This window comes from Manis pentadactyla, chromosome 2 (assembly GCF_030020395.1).
Source record: "Manis pentadactyla isolate mManPen7 chromosome 2, mManPen7.hap1, whole genome shotgun sequence".
Taxonomy (NCBI): Eukaryota; Metazoa; Chordata; class Mammalia; order Pholidota; family Manidae; genus Manis; species Manis pentadactyla.
The window spans coordinates 160406067-160432606 of record NC_080020.1 but is presented as its reverse complement, the minus strand read 5'-3'; the positions used below and the strand labels follow the sequence as shown (position 1 = coordinate 160432606).

Below are 26540 nucleotides of genomic sequence, written 5' to 3'. Positions count from 1 at the left end.
AGTAGGTGAATCAGAATTCAACCCCAGGTAGGTTCTCCTCCAGAATCAAGTGCATGTGCTTCACCATTGTACTGTTTGTGTCTATCCTCTGTCCTCCTGCAGCAAAAGAGGCAGGTATCCTGTCTGACTACCAGTGATGGTGAATAGTTTCTTGTGTCAGCTTGACTAGGCTACAGTGGGTGTTGCTGGGCAGGTATTTTGTGGATATGATTAACATCTACAATCAATTGGTTGGAGACAAGATCATTCTTGATTACCTGGGTGGGCCTGTTTCAATCAATTGTAGGTTTTAAGAGCAGAACTCAGATTTCCCTGAGGAAGAAGAAATTCTACCGAGGGACGGTAGCTTCAGCTCCTGTTTGACAGTTTCTGTTGTGCCCTTCTTGATGTCCTGATGGCCTCCCCTACATATTTTGGACTTGCCTAGCCAGCCCCAACAATTGTGTATGTCAATCCCATACAATAAATCAGTCTCTCTCAATCTCTCCTTCTCTTTATTTATCTATTCTGTTATGTGTGTGTGTGTGTGTGTGTGTGTGTGTGTGTATATATATTCCATAGAGCTCTAGATATATATATATATAAGTTTTCAAGTATTTTTGAAAAGGTGCTAATGCTAAATTTTCAATATTAATGGATATTCTAGAATCACAAGACATTTAAAGAAAACTCACAAACTAAAAATATAATTAAATAGGGCAAAAACATAAATATCACAGAATGCAGAAACAAAATTCAGAAATTGAGAAGTAATTTTAACATAAATATTAGTTCCCTTTATGTTAAAAGGGTGCTCAGAGAGTCAAAAGCATTAGTAACAATGTGATATTATGATTTATAAGAAATATATAATTGGTCTTCCTCTGTCTGGCATGGAGCTCTTAAAACCTTGTAATTTCCTGTGATAAGAAAGTAAAAGTGCCTTCTGTTCTTTGTTGTGTTGATGAGGTATCTTATTATGGAAAGCACCTAAGGTTGGGGTTGATACTGGAGCCAGCCTTGTGATCAGAGAGTAGGAAGTTTCAGTCCCAGCCTCTGACCTCTGGGGAGGGGAGAGCAGCTGGAGATTGAGTGCAGTCACTAATGGCCAGTGATTTAATCAATCATGCCTACATAATGAGCCTCCATAAAAATCCAAAAGGTGGTGTTGAAGAGCCCCTAGTTTGGTGAGCATGTGGAGGAGGTACATGCAGAGTGATGTGCCTAGAGAGGGCATGGGAATTCTGCGACCCTAACCACATACTTTGCCCTATGGATGTCTTTCATCTGGCCCTTCTTGAGTTATATCCTTTTATAATAAACCAATAATCTAGCAAGTAAAATGATTCTGAGCTACTCTAGCAAATCACTCAAAACCAAGCAGGAGATCTTTGGAACCCCTGATCTGTAGCTCGTAGATCAGAAGCCTGGTAACAACTTGGACTTGTGATTGGCATGTGAAGTTAGGGGTTGGGGGCAGTCTTGTTGGACTGAGCCCTAAATCTGTTGGACTGAATGCTATCTCCAGATCGATAGTGTCAGGATTGAGTTAAATGGTAGGTCACCAAGTTAGTGTCATGAGAATTCCTTGAATGTGTGGAGAAATCACCCTCTACCCCACCACACATACACACACACACACACACACACACACACACACACACACTGGAATTGATGACAGAATCGTTGAATAATAAAAGAACAAAGAAGAACTCTTAGAAATCGAAGAACAGTTATAGAATAAATATTCAGTAGAATGCTTGGAAGATAAAGTTGAAAAAAAATTATATAGCAAAAGGAAAGGGCAGAAAAAATTAGAAAAAAAAGTGATAAACTTGAAATCAATCCATGAGGTCCAACTTTATACTGATGAGTTGCCAGAAAGAATTACATTGAACAACGAGGAGGGAAATTATAAAAGCTAAAATACAAGAAATTTCTTAGAACTTAGTCTTAGAACATAGTCTTTCTTAAGAGTCGAAAGAGGTCACTGACTGTTTAGCCTCATGATTGAAAAAGACCGTTGTACACATCTAGTAGAGATAAAGAAAACAAGTATAGAAGAGTGGAAATAATCTTGAAAGAAGTGAGGGGGAAATAAAGCAGTTGCCACAAGATACTATAGTCACAAAGGGATTTTATTTTCTTCCCAGCAGCACAGTGTACATGCAAAGAATTGGAATCAAGCCTTCAAGACTTAAGAGACAGTTATTTCTCAATACAATTCCATACTTGGTCAACAAATTGTAAAGATATTCAGGCAAGTAAGAATTGAAAAAATAAGTAAATCTATAAAACCTCTTAAGTACTTTGTAGGAAGTTTATTAAGTGTGTGTCTAGTGAAATGAAGGAGGGAAGGGAGAAAGAAGATACGATTCTAGAAGGATGTCACCTAGCCTGACAGCAAAGAAGGATGATAGGGACACAGTCTACCCAGAGGTTACTCAGTCCAGCTTGGGGAAGCTCTTGGTGCTTAGGCTCTGCCAGGTATAATCCACATGGGGGGAGATGTGCCTGGTACTGCTAAACCGTGGTCCATCCCATGAACATGCAGGAAGGACACGGGTACTTCTTTTTGGTTGCTTTTATTGCTCCAAGTTCTGTATACGATTGGGATCCTTGTCTTTCTCTCACCCAAACGTCTCACTGCCTCATATCCTTTTCTTTCCCTCAAGTCTGAGTGGGGTCTTGCTGGGGACTCTGCCTACTTATCTTCCAGAAAAATCTTTTTCTTTCTTTACTTTTATAGTCTTCATGTCCCCCAATCTGGTCTCATAATTTCTTACAGACAGTCCTCACATTGGTGATGCAGGCCTTTCCTGGTTTCTCATTTTGTTACAGACATTCCTTTCCCCCATTTCCTTAGTAAATTGAATGAAAAATTTAGAAGTGTATTTAAACAAATGAAGTCAATCATCAATGTAAGTGAGATTATTGGTGAGACATTCAAAGATAATTTATGAATGTGTGCTTTGATTGTTAGTTTTCTTGAGTTCTTTTACTTGTGGGTTAGTTGTTTTCTCATAAAAATATATGGATTACATTTAAAAAAGTGTTCTTCTGCCTTAATGGTGATCTCAGCACTTAGGACAGAATATGTAAACTGATAGCTTTGCACAGTGGTGCTTAAAAATACTTTCAGCCCAGTCTCATTCAGTGAAGCCATTGGCATATTGTGTATGTTATTTTTGTTTTAAAATTTGTTCTCTTTATGGGTGCAAAGTTCTACATTCCGTGATTTCTATTGGTTGTTCTTCTTTTTATTTTGCTATAGTCACATATGTAAAATACAGGTTTTTTTAAAAGGGAAAACATATAAACCAGATGACAAGAACCAAAATCGAAGGAAAGAACTAGTTTTGAAATCAAACACACATTCTAGTATAATGGACCATATAATTAATCTAAGAACAAAATGGCAAAGTCCCTAATCGTACATATATTCAGCTGGTTCTTTGTCAATTTGGTTACTAACTCAACTGTTTCACTTAATACTCTGAGTTGATGAGGGATCTCATATTCTAACAAGATGAACATTACAGGATTTTTGCCTTAAGCCCAAGGTACTCATAAGCCTGGATAGCAAGTACAAGTTGTGATTACAGAAGTGCGTGTGTGTGTGTGTGTGATGTGTGTGCATATACATGTATGCACATACATATGATGGCCGTTTGTATATTTATATGAAAGTCTGCTATATACTGGTTATAAAAAATACTATGTAAAGGCAAAAACTGACACATTAGTTCTATGGTCAAAGTGACAATTTAGGGAATTGGATAGAATACAAAATGGCTAAGATAAGTGCTGGAGGGCAATAAAACTCTTAGAAGTATTGAAAGATTGCTTAAGGAAGAGAAGAGGAAGTGTGTTTAGACAAATGAACTCAAACCATCAGCTTAAATAAGGGGATTCGTGTTAGGGAGACATTCAAAGTGACAATGTTAATTTACAGATGTGTGTTTTGATTGTTAATTGATTTTTCTTGTGTTCTTTTACTGGTGGTTTAGTTGTTTTCTCTTAACAATATACAGATTACAGGAAAAAAAATGTTCATCTGTCTTAATGAGGACCTTACTGGTGATAAGTAGGATTTTCATAGGTAGAAGCTACGGTTAGGATATTCTTAATAGAAGATATGGGTATAATGATATGTCCACAGGAGTACTGAGTAAAAAAGTTTGCCTAGGTGTATGGCATAGTGAGATGTAAAGCTAGAAACTCAAACCTAAACCAGGGTCATAATTGTACTCATCTTAAATGTGAAATGATCAGGCAGTCATCTGAGGGTCACTGAAAGATTTTTTGCAGAGGAAGGTCACAAAGCAGTGCTAAAGGTCCCACAGTGCCAGATAGAGTGGGCGAGAGACTAGTGATAGGGAGGTCATTGGCAATGTTACAGTAGTCTAGAGATCCACAAATGAGAGCTTGGATTGAAATAGGTTGGCAGCTAGGAACAGGGAGAAAGGAAGTTTGTGAGAGACTGAGAAAGAAAAACTGACAAAAAGTGATTCGATGTTTGTCATGGGCCTGAGGAGAAAAGAGGATTCCTGATATCACTAGGCTTCAAAACTTGAAGGGGAGAGTGGCAGATTATTAAGAAAATATGGAAACCAGAAATAAAAGCTAGATTTGTTAAGCATGGAAAGAGAAAATGTAGGGAGGCAAGATGAATTGGAGAAGTAAATTATATATCATAATTTTAGAGAGAATTTACTTAAAATTATCATTCAGTTTTCTGCACTTATTTCTTGAATCCAGCAGTTGTGCAAAATTCCTCTGTCATTGTTTCCAACACCTGAATTATCAATGAGAATGCTTGTAGTTAAGAAATGAATCAGGGTGGAATGATATTGACAGCTGTCACTGTAGCATGTTATTATTTGACTATGTTCTACAACTTCATGAGTTGAATAGATATTTTGAAATGAAGTGATTTAATGGCACAGCTGAATATATAGCAATTTGCATAAATTATACAAAATCCATTTATGAACAGTGTACTGGAAATAGTAGAATAGTGTCTTTGTTAATTTATGTGTACTAGTGCCAACAAAATGTATTCCTGTGTCATGAGTTATGAAGGAATCTGTTTGGCTTGAAATAGTATAGTTTATTCTTATTTTCTCTTTGGAATATTCAAAGGGAGAACCTTGTCTCCCTTTGAAAACAATTCACATCACATAAGTTGACTGGTTTTCCACTTTGCATAAGGGACAGTCACAGTACATAGATAAGTGTACTACCACTGTCCATCTCTGTCACCTCAAATACATTCATGGGAGGTAACAGGAAATCAGTAAACACAAAAGAAAACAGTGGGAAATGCTTTTCCTCTTAGAAATATTATTGGATGATTTCCTACAATTTGTGCTAATATATTTATATAAAATTATGTATGTAATATATAAATAGAATGTGTGTGATAGATATCACTGATTTTGCCTATTATATTTTTCCTAGGACTTCATTGTTTTTTATTATTTATTAATCTGATACAATTACATTCTAAAATATCAACCTAAATCAATAAGTTTGACATACTGTTTAACTATTCCCCATTTATGAAATAATTGAGTTTCAGATCACTTGGAATTTCAGTATGTTTAAATTCATATTATGGGAAGATCACCAGGCTTATTATGTCCCTGTAAATATCATTGTAAGTCAATATTTTATTATAGAAGAAAAAAGAAAAAGAAATTATTAACATTCCTAATTAGTTTTCCTAAAACAAAATTATATATAGATACGCAAAACTATAATTACTGGACTATTCAGGAAAAATAATAGTTAAAACAGAAATTCTTTTTCATAGAGTCACTTTTATATTACCACTCTGGTGGGAAATGTCCCTTTTGTTTCCTTTAAACTGTTCTTAGTATGTATATTCATATAGCTCTGAGGATATGTTCAATTCCTGCAACTGAATTATATTTAGTGCATTGTTTCAGAAATTCCCAACAAAGCACAGAGGAAAAAGGGAATTAAACTTTTCTGAACATATGCAATGAAATGTACTGAATATTTTATATGTGGAAGTTCACCCAATCCTCTCAAAACCTGGGAGGTAACTCTTTTCATTACCGTTTAATAGATGAGAAAAATGTAAATAACTCTCTGTACCAGAGCTGAGATTCAACTGCAAGTAATATCCATTCTAATGAAAGGATCATTAGTTTAACATACTTCACCCCTGTATTTTAACCTATCTTCTACTCTTCTTATGATCATGATTTGTTGAACAATGGTTACCCTCCAGTACCTGTATGTAATGACACCAGAATTCCCCCACTTTGTGTTCACTTGAAAGTGTATATCTTCACCACATCGTTCCCTTTGAAATACTACAAAGAATATTTTTTAGAACATTGATTCATTGATCTTCATCCATCTCTTCACTTTGTTTTCACATTATAGTAACTAGGCCCTGTGTCCACAAAACTGACCAAACGAGTGGTACATGGGACTCTCACTCAGTTAGCAAATTCCTATGGATCTTGGAGATGAAGGGCATGCATACATCTTTTCTGTTTCTTGGTTTTTGCAATGACAGGTTCTCATTGCACTTAGAAATTAAATAAAAACAATGTCAGTGAAAAAAAAAATTCTGTTTTTACTACACAAAATGTAACACGCATGATATTTAAAAGGCATCTCTTCCTAACAGAGTTTTTCTTCAGAAAGATACATATGAACAGGGGACCAACCCCATAATCCTAGGCAGGTTAAGAAGAACACTTAAGAGGAATTTGGTCTCTTTTATTGCATTCCAAATGTCTTCTGGCTGGATGGAAAGGGACAGACGAATCCAGTGGCTTTCCAGTGCCTACTGTCATCATGACATGTATTGGGAGTAGCTTCTAAGAAGAAAGCTGGGAAGTAAAATGAATACACACAGTATTATTGATATTTAATCTGTGCTTTAGTCAGTGCGTCACCGTGGACGTGCCCAACAATCATGGATTCCAGAGGAGAGGCCCTAACTAGATGTCACCATTTGTAGGCATCCTTATATAGTTGATTATGAATGAATCAGAGAATATAAGATGAAAAGAGATAATGTGAAGTTTCTAATCTGATCATTTGAACACCCAATTGCATATAAAATGAAGGCCAGTGTTGAAAACCTTTTGCACGATGCATAGGATCTCTCTTTTCTCCTTGTCTTCATGCTGATCTCTTGTTGCTCCTCCCCTCCTCATAATTTGCATTCTAGACAGAGAATTACTGCTCGGTTTCCTAAAGAAGCATATCCTTGCATATGATAGTCCCTTTATCTTTAGTAGTTATTCACTTATTTACACTTGGAATCACTTTACATCATTTTCAAAATGCAAGTCAGGCACCATCTTTCCCTTGACCCATCAGTTAGTCATCTTTTCCATCTTTTGTCTTATTTCTTATACTTTTATAGAAACACATGCTATATTGTAAATACTTAATATACACAATATCTCTCATGACTAAGATGTGGACCTCCTCAGGGTAAATACTGTTCAAGGAATTTATACATAACTAAAATGAGAGATGGCAATCTATGGAGCATCAATCAATCTAAAAAGAACAGTTTCCTTAGTTTGTGTCATCTTTGAACTATGATCTAGCTTCCCAGATTTGAGCAAGTCACTTTCCTCTTTGAATTACAATTAAACTGATTTTGAAATCGAGGTGTGGTATAAAGTTTCTTAATTCTTTAACATTTTTAGTTCTTTAACATTAAAGGTTCTATAATTCCCCTGATAGTTTTCTTCTTAGATAATGAATCCACCAACAGGCAGCAGTCATTTCATGTCCAGAAACAATTAGTAATAGAAAAGGCCAGCAATGATTAGAATCTTCCTTTGTGAGACAAAATCTTGAAAACTTTGACCCATGTTGTTGAAAGTATAGTTTTCTAATAAAAGCAGCAGAGTGAGATGAACATGTCCAGCTAGGCAGAAATTATCATCATGTCAAATAACATAGAGTTAGCATTTGTAAAAGAGAAACCAGGTAAAACAGTAGTTTCATAATTTTGCCCTAAACAAAAGAAATATTTGCTAAGAATGTTTTGAATCTTATGAGTCTAGAGAAAAGTCATAAAAATAACTTTATCTCTTCTCTCTCCTTGACTGAAGGCTAATAGTAATGTTTACTATTCTGGGTCTAAAGACAGGTTTTAGAAAAGGCAAGGAAAGAATCAGAATAGAGGGGAACGTTCTGACTCGACTAGGATAGGAAATAATCTCTGAGGAATAGTGAAAAGGTAAAGTTTTCAGTCTGATTCTCTCAATAAAGAAGCTTATATGTAAGAAAAGAAAAAATGTATTGAAAGCTTAATACAAATAGGAAGTAAGCCAACTATGTTCTCATTAATTAGGTATTAGACTGGATCAAAAATACTCTGAACATGTTTTAAAGTACTATGTTGAAGGAAAACTTGTTTACCTTCACCTTAAAAAAATTGTGTTATCCTGGTGTGGGAACAGTTATCTGGAAGACCATAATACTGTTTTCAACATATTTCTCTATGGTTTCCATAATTATATTACTTGAGGTTTTTACAAGCAAATCCCATATACAGAGATCTGATTTTGAAAGTAGTAGATTTTGAGATATTCCAGATTTCTATTCTCATATTTTCAGAAAAAGATACACCTACTTTAGACATGTTCCCTAATTGTTTATAAATTAATATAACACAATTTTAGTCATATTCCTATCAAAACCATGCTCTTCTATCTTAACAAAAAAGGCAGTATGTGTTAGATTTGGTTCAGATGAATTCAACAATCTTAAGTGAGTATGAAAAATATTCCTTACACAGTTTCAAAGCCTCCTCTTTTTTCTTGTAAGGGCTCCAAATAAGAGTGAGTCCCTTCCAATCAATAAGAAAATAGCAGAAATTTCACAGTGCAATTTTCAGTGTTTCATAAAGGCTTAGTGTGGCTTATCACCACACTTGAACCAAAAGTTTCTAATTTCTGGAGTTTCCTCTCTTACAAAAGAAAGGGGATAAAACAATAGGTGCATAAACCAGTTAAGTAATGCAAAAATCATTGCAAATCTCTTGGCACAATGAAAAGCAATGGCAAGCCCTTGATAAAGCATAGCAATTATTATTGTCATTATAGAACCCCAGTGAGAGTCTAATCATTATCATGTATTCAGTGTTAACAGTAAGCCTATTTAGTTTTTCTAAACTCAAGTATTTTGATCTGACATGTAAGGGTGACAAGTTTTGCCATATCTACTTTGCAGAATTGTGTCATCAGATAAAATGTAGGAGAGTCACTTGGAAGCTATTATGAACCTGAGGCAGAATTCAGGTGAGGTGGGCAGCTCTCAAAGTTTAGATATTCTGAAAGAGGGATGTGGACATTTCTTCCTGAAACAACTAAGGATAATCTGTCCCATTTTATTGAATCAGTCTTCCAAGTTTAAAGGCCAGGCATATGAAATTTGAAAAATCTGCATAGGTATGTCTGGAGCTCATGAAACTCACAGGACTTTTGCTCTCACTCAGTGACTGAGTGTTGGCTGCTCATTAGAATCTTCTGGGGAGCTTTACAAGCTATGGATGCCTACAATCTAGCTCAGAGCAATTTAATCAGAATCTTTGGCAGCAGAGCTGTGGATCAGTAGAGGTAAGGGTTCATAAGTAGCATGCTCAAGGAGACAGACTTAACACATGGTTAGGCAGTCATTTTTCTCTTAGCTCCAAAGCCCATTCTTTTCTGTGTTGCTTCTTCATTGGCCTTAAAATACCTGTCACCAGAAGTCATTAAAAGGCATACAGTCTGAAAAGGTAAATTACTCTTTGCTCTGAAAATTCATGCTCAATTTACGTTTGTTTTCCTTTTCATAACTGGAGATGCGTTGGGGCTCTACAACTAATCTGTAATTATAAAAATTCAGGCATATTCATTGACAGTTGTGATCCTTGCATTCCAGAAAGAAACACAAGTTTTGAAGAAGTCACCAAAATAAACCTTCAAAACTTAAACCCTTTAGGAATATTGAAAATTATTCTAACAGCTTTAAAATAAGTAGATTCTCATCATATATTCAGCAATGCATATAAAAAGGTTACTTCTTGGGAACCTAATTAAAGCATTTAGACAGTGAATGATAAACCACTGTATTACCTAAGGGAAAAGAAAGTAAAATTTTTAACTTAATGGTCCCCCAAAGAGAACTCTATATCTGATATTTCAAAAGGCACCACTACTTGAATGTCTTGAAAGTACAAGAAATTGTTACAAAGGTTTAATAATAGATCCCTGCAATTTTAAAAACATGAATAAAAAAAGCCAGTGGGAATGGGAATGGGAAGAGAAGGAAGTCAGTTTGAAAACCTGAGTGAAAGTTCACACTGTGAAGAGTTACAAAAAGTTTCACATACATTTTGCCATTTTTTTCAAACCAGTGGGTTCAGACTTCACATTAACACAGCTGCAATACTAGCGGCATGTCTGCTAATACTGTCTGCTGACCTCAGACTGCAGTTGCCAGCTTGAGCTGATACTTATAATGCAGGAAAATTGAAATCATAGAATTCACACATTAAATTTCTGGAAAGGCAGTTTCCTAAGCAAAGTGTTAGAGGTTAGAGTCATCTCACCTCTCTCCATATGTTGGTAACTACTTGGTGGGGCAGGCCAGGAACTATTTTCTGACTCCTGGGCAAAATAATTTAATGAAGAAAGTAGCTCTTTCAAAAGAAGACGATTGATATTAGAGGGCCATGGGGAAAAAAATTCAAACTATTGGTGGATATCAATTAGAAAAAAAATATACTAGAGTAGAGCTTATTTATATAAAGCAATGAGGTTTTGCTTGGCCTATAATTCTAGTATTGACAATTAGCATATCAGTTCTTGGGGTAATGCTTGCCAGTCATTAGCTTATCCTGGTAAGTATTGCTAATATATTCATTTTGTTCATAAGGAAATTGAGAATGGATGTTCTATATATGTAATGATTTTATCGTGTGTGGCTGCCATGATGATTTTCTGGTGTATTTTAATTTTGGTCCAGAGAAAAGATTTATTAACATTTTCATAATAGCAACAATATAATGTACATGTGTGGATCTCAAACTTGAGCATACATCAGAATAATTTGGAAGGCTTGTTAAATCATTGATTTCTGGGCCCGCATCTGTAATGTTTGGTTTAGTCGGTCCAGGTTGGGGCCAGAGGATTTGCATTTCTAACAAACTCCCAGCTAATGTTGGTCCTTGGACCATACTTTGAGTAGCACTGCTATAAATAAAGGGACAGTTGAAGGAAAGCTAATAGAAACAATAGTGCTCCTTTGTTGGGCACTAACTCTACATCTAGTCAGAATCTCATTTAAACCTGATGAGGAAACTGAAACCCAAAGGGTCAAGAGACTATCTCAAAGATCTGTAACAAGTGGTCAAGACAGGATTTGAATACAGTTTGTCTTACTCCCAAATCTCAGAATTTAACAAAAGACCTATAATAATTGCTTTTCAATTTTCTGCATTAGCTTGTTAATACTGATTAACACAAATTTCTTTTTCTTCTCTAAAAATGGATTTGCTAAACATGGGAAGTATATAATATTGTATGTATATGACACATCAAATACTATTTCATTATGTATTTAATGTTAGATAATTCTCAACAATTGAATCAAGAAAGTACGTAGCACTGGCTCAAAATCACATATAGTAAACAGAACTTGATGTAATTTTGCTCATTCTTGCCATAACACTAAAAGAAATTATGGAAGGAATCATAAGTGAAGAAAACTGACACTAAAGCTAAATCTAATAAACTTCTAATTGAGTTTTCAATACTGGTATCTGGTGGAAGTGACATGAATAAGAAGGTAGAACTGGATGAGAAGAAATAAATTAAATAATCTGGGCTCTAGATCATATTATAGTATAGACTGATTTCAAGAAATAAGGGACTGAGAAAAAGAAGGTAGCAATTTCCTTTATGATTCCCTCACATGGATACAGAGGAAACTAATTTGAAAACTGATGGTGGCCATTCTCCAGCCCCTTGGTACCATCCTGTAAAAGAAACTGAAAATTTTTCTTTCTCCTTAAAAGTCCCAGGAGAATCTGAGGACAACACAGCTTAGATGTTTTAGTTTTGCTAAAATCCATGTCTTTAAAGTGTTGGAAGATCAAGATGTTAGGATGAAAGATGCCTTAATTGAAGCCTTTTGGATGGATGTTGTGCAAATTCACTTGAATATCTGAGGAAGGTAACTAGTTACCACATCAGGTACGAAGTGATCCCTACTAGTCCCCTTTCCCTCCCTCCCCCACACTCCCATATCAGCTAAAAAAAAAACTGAACATGCCTTGATGGTACCTCATTTTAGGATGAAGGAAATTACAGACACACACAGTACAACTGAAATGGAGTAGAAGAGAATAACTTATGTTTATGTAATATATATTATGTTTGTAATATGGTTGGCAGTTCAAACCAGTATGTAAAATCTATATTATTTCATAAATAGTGTGGGGATCATTTCACTAAATACTTGGCAAAAGAATTAAGGTGGATTGTTGCTCACATGTCTAGGTTGTAGATTAATTAGATATTTGAATATTGTCAAATAAAAAACACAGTAAGAAAATAAAAGTTACAACTTAGGGATAGACAATCTTTAAAGCATGATATTAATGGAGATAAAACACAGGAACAGTTTGATAGACTTTTTTCTCTAAAGCCTCATGACTTTTAGATCAATAAATTAAAACCAGCAAAAATAGTAAAAATAAATTTGGGGAAATAATAAAAAATAGGAAGTTTAAGGTTGATATCTTTAACAGAGACCTTTGCTTATATTCATTTAGATTTATGAGAACAAACCAATAGAAATATGGACAAGGAATGTGGACAGACAATTCAAGTCCATCAATAAAAGAGACAAATGATTTATAAACATATGAAACTGTCCACAGCCTGTGCAGTTATCAAAGAAATGTCAATTAAGCAATGACTAAGCCTATTTAATTACTATGTATTGGTCCAGCTTGAAAATAATAAAATCCAGAAAATGGATAGTCTTTTCCACTTGTAATAGAAATATAAATTGTCGTTCTAGTTTATCTGAATTCTCTCAGACTGTTTAAGTTCAGTCGGACAATATCCACCATATCATAGATAAGTTTTCACAAATGCCTAAGGTGCCTAACTGGTTTTCTTGGTTTCACTGGAGATGGCTGGTAATTACAGGTATGCTTTGGTTAGGTAACTATATTCCTATTATGTTAATGTGTGTGCACAATTTAATTAGTCGTTTAAAACCTATCCATGCTGAAGTTACTCTACAAGAAGATATGTCAAAGAAATAATCAATCTTCCCAGGTTTTCTTCTGCCTGCTACTTCTGTAGCTTTTCTTCTTCCTACCTAATCACAACCTTTAAATAGAACTCGTGCCACATGTCGAATTTACCGAGTATCATAATTCTTCCAAGTGGTAAAGACACCTCAAGACAAATGCTGGGCATAGAAGCCACAGGGCATAAATATGCAAAGAAGTAAAAAGCTAACCTTTTCAAACAATAAGGCTTCTCTCTCACTTACCAACTTAACATTTCCCTGTATGGCCCCGGAAGATGACTGGTTAGCCAGAGACGGGTAAGATTCCTCAAGGGAGGAACAACCTAAGACAGGCACAGTCGCAGGGGGCCATCTGGTGAGAAAATGGGGAGCAGCAGAGGTGAGGCTTAGAACCTCCCCCCTCATGTTCTGAGAGAAATCTTCTGCATACATGGATGTTTATTGCCCTCGTCTAGCGCGGATTAACACATAGTCTACAGGCACACACCTGATCATCTACATTTGCTCTCTTACAACACTAAACTCTGTTTTCTACCTTTATCTCGTATCTACCTACCACTTCAGCATTTTATTAAAAATAATAATAATAGAGAAATGTGGTATCCACATATAAATCAGGTTTAAAAATCAAATGAATATTCATACTTGAACTGACTGTGTATAGTTCATAATGCATTAACAAAACCGAAAGCTTCTGTGATGACTGCCCTTGCATTGTTCACCATGTAACTTATTCACTATGTAAGAATTTGTACTCCATGTAAGAATTTGTTCGTTATGCATCAGAAGATTGGAGACTGACGAAAATTGGGCTTGGGGTGGATTAATGATTGTGCATTGAGTATTGACCCCCCTATACAGAGATTTGTTGTGGTTAACAACTATTTGATCAATAAATATGAGAGATGCCCTCACTATATATATATATATATATATATATATATATATATATAAACACACTTCCAATTGTAAAATAAATAAGTAAACGGGATGTAATGTATAGCATAAGGAATATAGTCAAAATATTGTAACAACTTGGTATGGTGATACCTGGTACCTAGAAATATCATGTATATAAATGTTGAGTCGCTGTGTTGTACACCTGAAACTAATGTAATGCAATGCTGTTGTCAACTACCCTTCAATAAAAAAAAAAAAAAAAAAAAAGATTCCAAGCCCTCAAAGACAGACCAGAGTTCCTGGCCTTAAACTGCTTCTCTCTTGTTTGTTTAATCTGGCGTGTGGAGATTGGAGGCTGGGGGTTTAAGGAAACTGGGGACAGAAAGTCGCCCTGCCCTGCCTGCTTCCCCAGCCGGGCTCTTCGGTTTTGATACCAGCTGTGTCTTCAGAAAGGGCTTCTCTGCCCTTCTCTGCTCCAAAACCTGACATCCATCTTTCTGTCCAACCAATAAATATACACTGAGTGTCTAACATGGGCTAAATTGAAGCTAAGGATTACAATAGCACCCCACCCCCATCTACGGGGGGATACGTTCAAAACCCCTCAGTGGATGCCTGAACCCTGTAATATACCATGTTTCTCCTATCCATACCTTCCTAGGATACAGCTGACTTTATAAATCAGGCACAGTAAGAGATAAGAAACAATAATGAATGAGCAAATACAACAATATGCTGTAATAAAAGTGATGTGAATGTGAAAAAAGAAAAATATAAATTGTCACAACATGTTGGCTTTTGAATCTGCATGTCTATTCATTCAGTAATTTTAACTTATAGGCATTCACTACTAAGAATTTCATTACTGCCAAGGACAAAGATTTTACTACAAGGAAATGTATTGATCACTATTTAAAATGAGGAAAATGAAAAAATAATTTATTTCAAATAAACATATTAATTTGTATGCATTCCTAAACTGTTATTTCATACAATTGTTAAAATATCATTATAGGAGAGCCTTTAATGAATAGGAACATTTTTATATCTATTTAACTGAAAAGGAAAATTTCAAGGCAGTATGTACAGTATTACTCTGTGTGTATGCAAACAAATAGGCAGTTCATTTAAGATGGCAGACAGTCCATGAATTAATCATCTCACCCTCCTAAAGTCCTTTAAAATTGTGGTAAAAAATAAAAGGCCTGGATCAACAACGCCTATTAAATGCATTAGTGAAAGAAGGGAAGGAAAGAAAGACACTAGCAAGACTTTGTGTAAGAATAGTGAGCTTATCATATGCATGGACTGGGCAGTTGTGGAGGAGAGATTGAAAGGTTTAGAATGACTAGCCCAGAACTAGGAAGCATGGGTAGGATATAGATTTATGCTCACCATGGAGGTAATAAAAGGTCCACATATAGTATAAACAATCCACACTTTCCTCCCACCTTCCATCATCCAGTGACCCACAATCAGGCATTTTCTCCAAAGTAAAAATTAGACTGTTTCTGCTCTAAAAATTGAGTAAATGATCTATGGTTTGTTTTGGTTTTAATAATTACTATGTACATCTATAATTTAAAAGTAAAGCAACAGAAAACATCGTTTAGATTTGGTTTTGACGAATTCAGTCCCAAGGCTAGTAAGAGATTCTTCCACAGCTGTAGCCCCAATACTTGGTTTTCTCTGTGTCTCTTGAGCTCAAAATTCAGGGCCCTGAACTTGCCTTTTTTACTTCAAATCTCCAATAAGGTCAACAGTTGCCAGCCTAATCCACAATCCATGTACTCTGTATTTTCATTCTGCAACATTTAGAAAAACTTATAAAGACTTGCCTTTCATAGACACTAGTTCGGTATAGAGAAAGGGGGGATTTAAATTATAGGGAACAAAAATGTAGTCCTTAAAAATGACTTTTTCTGTAGCAATAGTTATACAGTGGGCAGTGCTAAATTGATTATAGAATCTAGTCTCCCTTCTGCCATAGTAATAGAGCTGCAGCTGAAGACAGCTGCTCAGAGCAGCTAGAAATTATATTTCCCAGCTTTCCTTGCAACTACATTCCCCAAGTGCAAGTAACTTGTCACCTTCAGGCCTGGGTTTTAAGTCACGGAATGAACATTTGGATTCCCCTGCTAGAATTTGTGGTTGATGGTTGAATATTTTTCTCCTGGTCTTGTTTTATATTTTATAGAATGCCCTTATATTTTCTGGAACAAAGATGGAAACCATCACTGGCTTTCAGTGATAATATAGCTTTTTCTCCGATATAACCTAACCATCTTTTGACCATTTCAGAGGAAAGTACAGGAGAGAAATATTGAAAAGAATGTACTCAAATCAATATATTTTAACTTCAGGTTTCAGGAATGTATTTAAATTATCAAACAGAGATATGACCCATAAAAATTGAAAATATGCCAAGTTCAATTATAAGTTATTTATGTTTATATATCACATCATTTATTAAATTAGTTTAAAATTAAGTTTTAAAAAATAGTGTTGTATATGTGAAATATATACATTTATATATACATATGCACTATGAGATATATATATGTGTGTATATACATATATGTGTGTGTGTGTGCATATAATCTGAAGGAAAGAACATAAAATTCATTTTACATAGAGAGCAATTTTAGGTCATTTTTATTTTCTTTTGTATGCTTTTCTATATTTTGCAAGCTGATTTCAATTAATTAGTATTTATGTGAATAGAAAAAAAAAAGTAATTTGAACTTTATTAGCCTGTTTGGGTTAATTAAGAAAAAATGTTATGACATATCAATATCCGTAGATTTGCTTCTCAGAGAATCTAACTTTAGCTAAGGATACAGTGAAAAACAGTTTAAATTAAGCTATTTAGCTCAGAGCAACAGATTGATTAACCTGTATTTGAAAATTAAAACTCTTCTTAAGTTAAGGTATTTTCATGAGTAATACAATAACAAATTTAAAAACTCAGAGGAGTGAAAAAAGATACTTTGAAAAGCCACAGTTAAAATACTGTCAATGTTATTGGACTTAAAGTCATAAATTACTGGCATTATTTGAATTACACCTTGCTTTTATTTGTTCACTAATCTCCAGACTCTTACAAACAGACACTATTAATCTGCTTTTCTTTTTACACAAGTCATATTTGGGAAATGAAGCCTTGTCTCTTTGAGGCAAACTTAACCAACCAAGCGATGTCAGTAAACCCTGAAGAGCAAATTACAATGAACAGTGTGTTAATGGGGAGCGATGATTGAGTCACACACTTTGCCCTGTGCGAGAAGTCAATTACAACATCTAAATGCAGCAGGCGGAATATAAAAGCCAGATGCAAGTAGCCCATGCAATAAGGACACATAGCTGAAAAAAAGATGAAAATGTTTAGGAAGTAAACAGGAAGCACCTTTGGAAAGATATTTTGTTCAACCAATATTTTGGGGGGAGGGGGGGCACATTTTTTTTCATTCACACTTTCTGTCTACTTTGAAAATGTAAACTAATTTGTTTCTATAACAATTCCAAGTGATAAAATGTAGATTTTTCTACACGGCACTTCTTTAAACCTTCACTGGCTCCATCCTAGCCCAGATGTCCCTGATGCCCACACATAACCTCACTTCTCTAAACTGCCCTGTCCTGGATCCACATAGAAAGACTGAAATATTAGTAACTACTCTTCTCATGTGATTTGGTCTGGAAACCATCTTATTCATAATTGCCTTTCTTTGATACTTGACTACTAGTCCATGCATAGTACATGATAGGTATTTGATGATAGTGTTACCTGTCTCCCTCCTCATACATTCTTCCATACATGGCTGGTAAGCTTAGTTAGCCATGCTGAACAGGTTCATAAGAGACAGATAAAGATGGTTAAAAGGCAGTAGAGACATGAGACCTCACTGCGTGTCTATCTTGTTACCATAGGCTCTATCTGTCGCCTAAGCTCATGGATCTGTCCTCAACACATGCATGAATTACCAAGAGGCCATGCTTGATATGTGTTTACTTAAGGTCTGTTTAGTTTTCATCTAGTGCTTTTGCTCATTGTCTCTAGATTTCTGAACCTGACCTTACATGTCAACTCTGGATACATAGCTCAAGCCTTCATTGAATTAACTCATGTAGGAGATTTTTGCTTTTCATTCCAAACCCCAAGCACACTCTTTTTCTCTTGTTCTAAATGACTGGATCCATGAAATCACAGTTGCAAATAAAAGATGTTCCTACTATCTTTGATCAGCTAGCCCAGTCTGCTTAGGCTCCCTGCCATGAAAGAGAATAGGATGCTCTCCTAATTTCAGTTTCTCCTTCCTTATTAATGAACTGGGCATCATTCAATATCAGACAAAAAAATGATGGTTGCTTACAAATCCTCACACAGAATTCCATACAATTCCCTGCTGTGAATCCCCTCTTGGATACAGGTTGTAGTCCAGAACATAACTAGTTGGGATATCACACATGGCCTTATTTAGTCATTTCCCCCATTTCTCTCTGATGATACCTGACTGTAAATACTGATCCATTCTCACGTAGGCTGCCATCCATGCTTTGAAAATTACTTTAAAGATAATTTCATGTGATTTTTGTGCCTTAAACACTTCTACCCAGCAGTTGTAGTAACTCAAATTTCGAGATTTTAACTCTTCTGAGATTCACAGAATAATGAGATCTTTGTCTTCATATATTCCTGAAACCCATCCTTCTTAGATATTCCATACCATCTCCCTTTTCAAGTACTCTGTATATGAGTCAAGCTCTTTATTACTTTGAGCCAAAGCAGCTTCACTTTCACCTAAACATGAGATAGAAAGCTCAGTGTTTAGAGTTGGAAAGAACATATATGATGGTTTTAAAGCATGTGTGAACTACGCCCTCATCCCTTGGACCTGGGTGGGCTCTTTGACGGCTTTAAATGATAGATTGTGCAGAAGTGTCACTCTGATTTCCAAGGCTGATTAGAAGAGGCCAGGAAGTTTCCCCGAGTATTCACTCCTGGAGCCCAGAGCTGTCATGTTGGAAGTGTGGCCACTGTGCTGGGGAGGCTACATACAGCTGCCATCAAGACAGTACAGCTGAGTCTGCGTTTTTGGCATCTCAGCCCAAGTGCCAGACCTATTAGCAAATAAATTTTCTTGGAAGGGGCTCTGTTGGCCCACTGGTGTTCTATCAGTCAAGCATTCGAGGCACCTTGAGCTATTTAGTCATCTGTTATGGACTGAATGTTTGTGTCCCCACAAAATGTGTATGTTGAAATCTAATGCCCAGTGTGGTGGTATGTGGAACTGGGGAATCTTTGGGAGGTTATTAAGTCATAGGGTGGAACCCTCACAAATGAGACTGGTGAGCCCTTATAAGAAGAGGCCAGAGAGCTAGTCCTGCTTTCCACAGTGTGAAGCTACAATGAGACATCAGCCATCCGCCACCTAAAAGAGGGCTCTCCCCAGAACTTGACCCTGCCGGCACCCTGATGTCTGCCTTCCAGCCTCCAGAACTGTGAGAAATAAATTTCTGTTGTTGAGAAGCCACCCAGTTTATGGCTTTTTTTTTTCCTGTTGAACCTGAAATAAGACACTATCTCAGCTAACATTATGGAGAAGAGAAGGGCCATTCCTATTGTGCTTTCTCCAAATCCCGACCTACAGAATCAAGGAGCATAATAAAATGTTCGTTGCCTTAGACAGCTAAGCTTTGGGGTGGCTTGTTGTGCTGTAATTGAAAACTGGAACAGAAGAGTAGAGCATATCTTGTTCCTCCATTTCATTTCACAGAAGATAAAATTAATGTTTGTCTTAAGCTTCCACGATTCTTTGACTTAAAGATATTCATTACCAAACCAACCAGTCTTTGTGCTAATTCTTCCTTTTCCTGTGCATGAATGCTCTGATGTGTGACAAGTACAATGATGGTCAGTCATCTTCTTTGCTTTCCACCATGAATGATGCAGATTAGGACTGAATTTCCTTTCTAGGCAGCAATACTATTGTTCAATCAGCTGATCTAAAAACCCCAAGGCCTCTTATAACACCTGGCAACTTCCACTTTTTATCCTAATAAATGTCTTATTATTTCCACATCACTACTTCAGCCTGTTGAAATTGTTTTCTGAATTTTCATCTTTTAGGAAATAGATTCTACAAACTCACTGTTACCTTGACATTAAAAAATAATAAATCTCCATGTCTTCATTTTAGTGGCTCTCTGCTGTTTACAGTTAGTCATGAATTTTCCATCTTATTTATATAAGGAAACAATTTTTGAAGGCAAGCATATGCAGCAAATTGAACCAGCATGTAAGCACATAATTGGAAATCTATAGCAGAAAGTTCCTCTTACATTATTTCATTTCTTCCTAGCACCAACATGATGAGGAAGATATCATTAAAGAAGAAACTGAAGCGTGGAGCTAAAGTGAATACAACAAGGTGGGATTTAAGCAAAAGGCCTGCCTTCCTGTCTCCTGCGCACCACAGCCCCAGAGTAGGACACTCAGAAGGGAGCAGTGATGACCGTGTCCAACACCTGTGTCCCTAAGTCAAGACCCACCCAAGGTAACTGACTGGAGTTCGGCTGTGCATTTTTTCTGGGAAACTGCTAAGAAGGTTGGGAACAAAAGTTATTTTCAGTCATGGCAACAAAGCTAAACACATTTTATATAAATAGCTCAGAAGAACTTGTTCCAGGGAAATATAGTGGGCAAGGAAAATAACTCACACTAAGAGTAACGTACAACTTAGTTAATTATGAAAGAATGACTTTGAAGAGAGGTTAAGGGTAAGAAGTTAATGCAAAAACAATTTACATCGAGCTGGTGATATGCGGCCGTGTGTGGTGAGGCAGAAATGTTACTCAGGCCATGAATGTAAGCATAGTTCTGGAAATAAGACATAAAGCCACCAAGTGATAAAAGTCATTATCTCTGTTCTCCCAACTTGCTTCTTCCTTTGCATCTTGACACTGATTAATTGCATCCCTCCCTCACAGAGTCACCTGGAAAGAGACACAGGCATAAACCTCAATTTCTCCCTTTCCACTCTTTACTTCTTTAACTAGATAGAAAGCATTTTGATTCTGCTGACTGAAATATTCAAATATATTGCCTTCTTTCCAGCCTCACTACCACCGCCAGCTTTCTCTCTCCACTCCTCAATAATAGTAATCCCAAATGTTCTTCTGTCAGCGTCTCCCCACTTCAGTCCAGGTGCCAAGCTGCCACGGTAATTTTCTGAAACAAATTTCCACTCAGTCATTCTAATGCCGATTAACACTTCACAGTGTGGCACACAACATGCCACACGCTAGTATAAAAGTGAACAAGACCCATTCCCCACCTTCAAAAAGCTAAAAGTCTAGTGGCTGTTCAGAAGAGTGTATCACTGCAACATGAAAGTCAATAATGTCGAGAAAGGTATGATGACACGGAAACACATCGAAATGAAATGAAATCTACTTTTGGGATAGTTACTCCCTGTTGAAATGATAAATGTTGCTCTAACACCAACTTTAACCTTAAGATACAGTCCAGATTACTTAATAGTATTTGCATTTATTTTCATAGATAAGTTGTAACCCATCAAACCTGTATTTGAGATCTAGTTCTAGTCAATAAAACACAGTGCTGGTTTTTTCGGGATATTCTTTCACCAGCAGTGATTTAAATTAAAGATGTCAGTTCCACTAAAAGCAGCATCCAGCTATTTCACTTAATTTTTAAACTTCTCAATTTTGATTGTTAGAGGTAAAGTCTTAGTCTCACAGTTTTGGAAAGCGAAAGCCTGAAGTTTGCACACTACTTGCTCATTCTCCCCAAGTGAATGATCTGAGGGTGGTTCAGTTATTGTACATGACATTCATAGACAAGACCTTTAATGTCCCCAAGACAAGAAATTGCCTCTATTTTTAAACATTCTATAGCATTCCTTTTCATTCTGAATTTTCCTTTAGGTCTCTTTTAATTCATTTCCACTTTGGGGTTGTTTTTCTGCTCCTTTTGACAATTTTGTTATAAAATAAATCTCTTCTCTGGTTAAAAAAACTTTAAAAATTAAAAAAACATCATATAAGAGAAGAGGCCTTAGGAAGAAAGATTGTTTCTAGCCCATCTCCAGCTCAGCTGAAGCTCACAGCAGTACAAAAAAGATACAGACTGTGGAGCCAGACATGCTTCCTGCCTCTGTTTGCTGTCTAGCCCCTCACATGCTCTCTACTTGTTCTAAGCTATTGTTTCCTCATCTGAAAAATGGGAATAATAGTGCAGTCTGGCCCTGACAGTCTTGGGGCTTCCTTGAAATTTAACATTCTGTTAAGACTCATAGGGCATATGCATACCAATATAAAATGGCATAGACATAAAGGAAAATACGTAAATACTACCTTATCTTATGTTTTCATACGTAAGTAACTAATGTCCTACTAGATTTTTTCAAAGCCATTTTCAAAGAGGAATGATGTTCCTGTTTTATTTCCCTCAATTTCGGTTTGTTAACCACTTGAGAGTGGCTCACAGGAGCAGGAGAGGAGAGCAGTGATTTGGGGTGAGATGTTAATGCTCAATCAGCAACAGAAGACCTCAGTATATCCTGGATATTGACTGCAAAGCACTATTGAATCAGAAAAGTGTCATAGTAAAATTAAGTGTTTTTATAACTTAGGGAGATTTCCTGCAGATGGTTATATCTTCTAGTTGTGGATTAGGTAATAAGGCACTGAATTTCTACTTCATATGGTTGAAAAAATTGAAGACACTGTATGTCAACTACCTACCATAAGCAATAAAGGTTTGTTTTCCCTGGTTTGTTGGCCAGAAAACTGGTATTTGTCTTTTTATCAACAACTTTGCTCAGGCCAATATGGAATGTTTCAGACACCATTAAAATATTCTTGTAGCTCAAGGATAGATTCACATGTAATTGGCCCACAACTCACTTCAGGTTTATAAAAACTATCTTGCTCAAATCTCCCTCAGTTTTTTTCCTTTTTTTTTTTTTTTAATTCAAATGTGCTTTAATTAGCCAATATTAAGAACAAATTTATAATAACTTTTTATTGCACAGTTCTTTTCCAATAAATATTTTAATCATAGCCTTAAAAATATTTGAAAATTTAGTACAGTTAAAAGTAGCTATTATATTTAATAAATATGAAACGTCCTACTATATATATATTATTTTCCAGTGACTTTTTAATTAATTTGAATAAAACATGAAATGTTTTACATAATGAGTATTTCATTCAGTATTTTCATTGACACTGTTATGAATGATATATATCAATATCTTGATAGTGAGTATGCAGTCATCTTTTAATTTGAGGGCTAACAAAAATGTTGACTGGGCCTCCTAAAAAGAACAAAACTATAACATTACATATAAGATGTAAAAACCAACTGAAAATATTTTAGAAAGTATGCTAATAAGAAAGTGAAAGTCACAACATTTTTGAAAAGATAAAATATATGTTATGTGATTTGTACATGTATATCAGGGGTGCAATAGCAATATTCGTATAACAAAGAATACTGATTAAAATAGAACTATTTTATATCAAGTAATAAATCTCTTTCATATTAGCTTATAACTGATTCTGTGTAGAAACAGAATCAAAAGTCTGTTTTGATTTTTTGTGAGGGCATCTCTCATATTTATTGATCAAATGGTTGTTAACAACAATAAAATTCTGTATAGGGGAGTCAATGCTCAATGCACAATCATTAATCCACCCCAAGCCTAATTCTCGTCAGTCTCCAATCTTCTGAAGCATAACGAACAAGTTCTTACATGGTGAAAAAATGACACCTCTTTTGATAATTATTATGCCTCTCAATTTCAACATCAATAATAAGAAAGACTAATAATGTATATTTCTATTGCTTTTATCTTCTAGGAGCACAAAGATTTTTAATAATTGTGATTTTACCAAGTGTGATGTTGTTCATCTTTGTAACAACCACAAAAAGCAAATAAGTGGTAGGAGTTAGAATCACTGTAATCACAGTTAAAATCTTTTTTTTAAAGGGCCAAATAAGAATTCCAGAATAATTTATGAAATAATGTAGGATTTTCAGTTCTAGTTAGTTAGAGAGGCAGAAGCCTAGGGAACAAGCAAGGTAGAAACAAACCCAAAGAAAAAGAAAAGATTAAACACACACACACACACATGCACATCCAAGGACATTTTTAGGTTTTCATCTATAACTAAGCATGTTATTTTTATCTTTTTAAAATATTTTTTATATTAAACATGTCCAGCATAGTAATATCAATAACAAATCAAGTAAATCACGATGAATTTTACATATTTAAATCATCAAAGAGTTTTGGCTATATAGAAATCTGTAAGTAATGGTATTACTCTGTTACATATTTTCTTAACTGGTCATTCTTGGGAAATTTTAGTATTTTTGAGGCTCTCAAAATTTATGGGTTCCTACATTTTTGCTATTATTCCTCTGAATGCCCTTTTCTGAAACTTGCCTTTGCAAAAATTTTCATCTAGTGATACAAGGGTAGCCATCATTTGTTGTATTAAATGCTTAATATTCATTGTGCATTCACAAAATGAAAAATACTTCATACTCATTTTAGAAATAGTTTGTAGGTAAATATTAATCGATACCAGAGAACTCTATGAAAAATATATATTAAGCACCCATTGTGATTATCTACCTTTGTTTAGGTTGAAATCCTCAAAGCCCATATTTGGGCTAAATCAGTGTGACATTTCTGCCTTTTTAACACAATAAAATAACATAACAACACGTTTACTGTTCAGATGTTAAACTGGTATAAAATATGATCTTGCCTAAGGTAATTATGTGCTGGTTAGCTTAATCTAAATATTAAAATCTTTGCATTTCTTATATGGTCAAAACTTGCCTCCCTAAATTTAAGTCATTGAGCCAGCCCCTCCCTGCTCCAGCTGGATATTAGGAGGAAATAAGTTATTAAAGAAAGGTACTCCACGTTTAATGTGATGGCCGAGTCAAAGCCACATGGAGAGCTAGCCCTACTCAGAACAACAGCAGTGTTGGGACTTGTGAGAGAAGTACTATCTGTCAAGGGCTGGGGGTGCTGCAGAGCACATCTCCCTCTGCCAAAGACCCATTAAGAGCCACCAAGGAATCCTTGGCATTTTCCCCGTAAAATTAGCCAAGTATCAGGCAATAGAAGCCCACCATAGCCAAGGCCCATAGAGGTGTTACTATTATTTGTGACTGAGAGAAAAAAAAAAAAACCCAGTTTATGAGACTCATGTACTTTGGGGTTATGTGTGGGCATTACAAGAAGAAGTAATGAGTGCCATTTCTATTATTTAATTTTCCCTTTATATGTCCTTTTAAATGCCTGGTATTTAAAAAAAATAACTAGATTGTTTATAACTCAGGTTTGCCTAGAAACCATTTTGTAATCAAGGTCATATTCAGTATTTATCAATTACAAATATCAACATATATCATTCTGACTCAGCAGCAGTCCTTCCTATGAAATATAAAATGTGTGAAATACAAATGCACTCATAAGAATTCAAATACACTTTTACTAACTAATGTCTTTGTAAGCACCAACACAGCATAAATAGCCTAGATATTGTAATTATAGCAGTTTGATATTACTAGCTGCAAATATAAACTAACTTTTTATCTCTGGCCATCAAGTACAGACTTTATGATGAATGCCTGCTAAGTGTTTATATGTTGAGAAAATATATTGAAGACAGTTTCTTTCGTTTCATACCATTTTACTTTTCTTACCCAAACACTCCTGATTTTGCCATATTTTAACCCACAGCAGCCTAATCTGAAAGGTAGAAAAACCTGTTTAGCTCATGGAGTTTCAGTCTCTGTCTCCTGTGTTTCCATAGCACTGTGGCTTCCATTTCTTATATTCCAGCTATTTTCTCTAATGCCTGATTTTACATCATTGGCCAGTTTCTAAAGGCCTGGGTTTCTTTCTTTCTTTCTTTGCTTTTTCTTACTCATTGTCAGATGAGTCCTAGAAGCTGGCTCAGTACACAGCAAACATTGGCTCTCAAACATATTTGAAGAATAGATAAATTAATTAGTTTAGAAAGATCCTTAAATGTCTAAGTCATACTTTAAAAAGACACGTTCAAGACACCACTGTCAGGCAAAGAAACTTATTTAATTAACTATTGCAGTGTGGGGCACAGTCCTAATTAATGCACCTCCAGTGGTTTCCCTTCAGAAATAGTTAGAAAAATCATTTTCTATGTCATTTTTCTGAGACTCCATTCAAATATAAATCTCTGACATAGAAGAACAGAAATAAAGATGCAGCGTGCTGATGAACATTTGTTTAATGCTGCAGACTAGT

General features: G+C 35.5%; 1 protein-coding gene across 1 annotated transcript in view; it reads left to right on the top strand.

The window, feature by feature from the left end:
* Positions 1-26540, top strand: part of LOC130682676 (vasodilator-stimulated phosphoprotein-like) — a 179091-nt gene that overhangs the window by 148059 nt on the left and 4492 nt on the right. Inside the window, exon 5 of the mRNA XM_057497534.1 lies at positions 20565-20759. Within this exon, the coding sequence (XP_057353517.1) occupies positions 20565-20742 (178 nt within the window). The 3' untranslated portion in view covers positions 20743-20759. The remainder of the gene's footprint in view (positions 1-20564; positions 20760-26540) is intronic.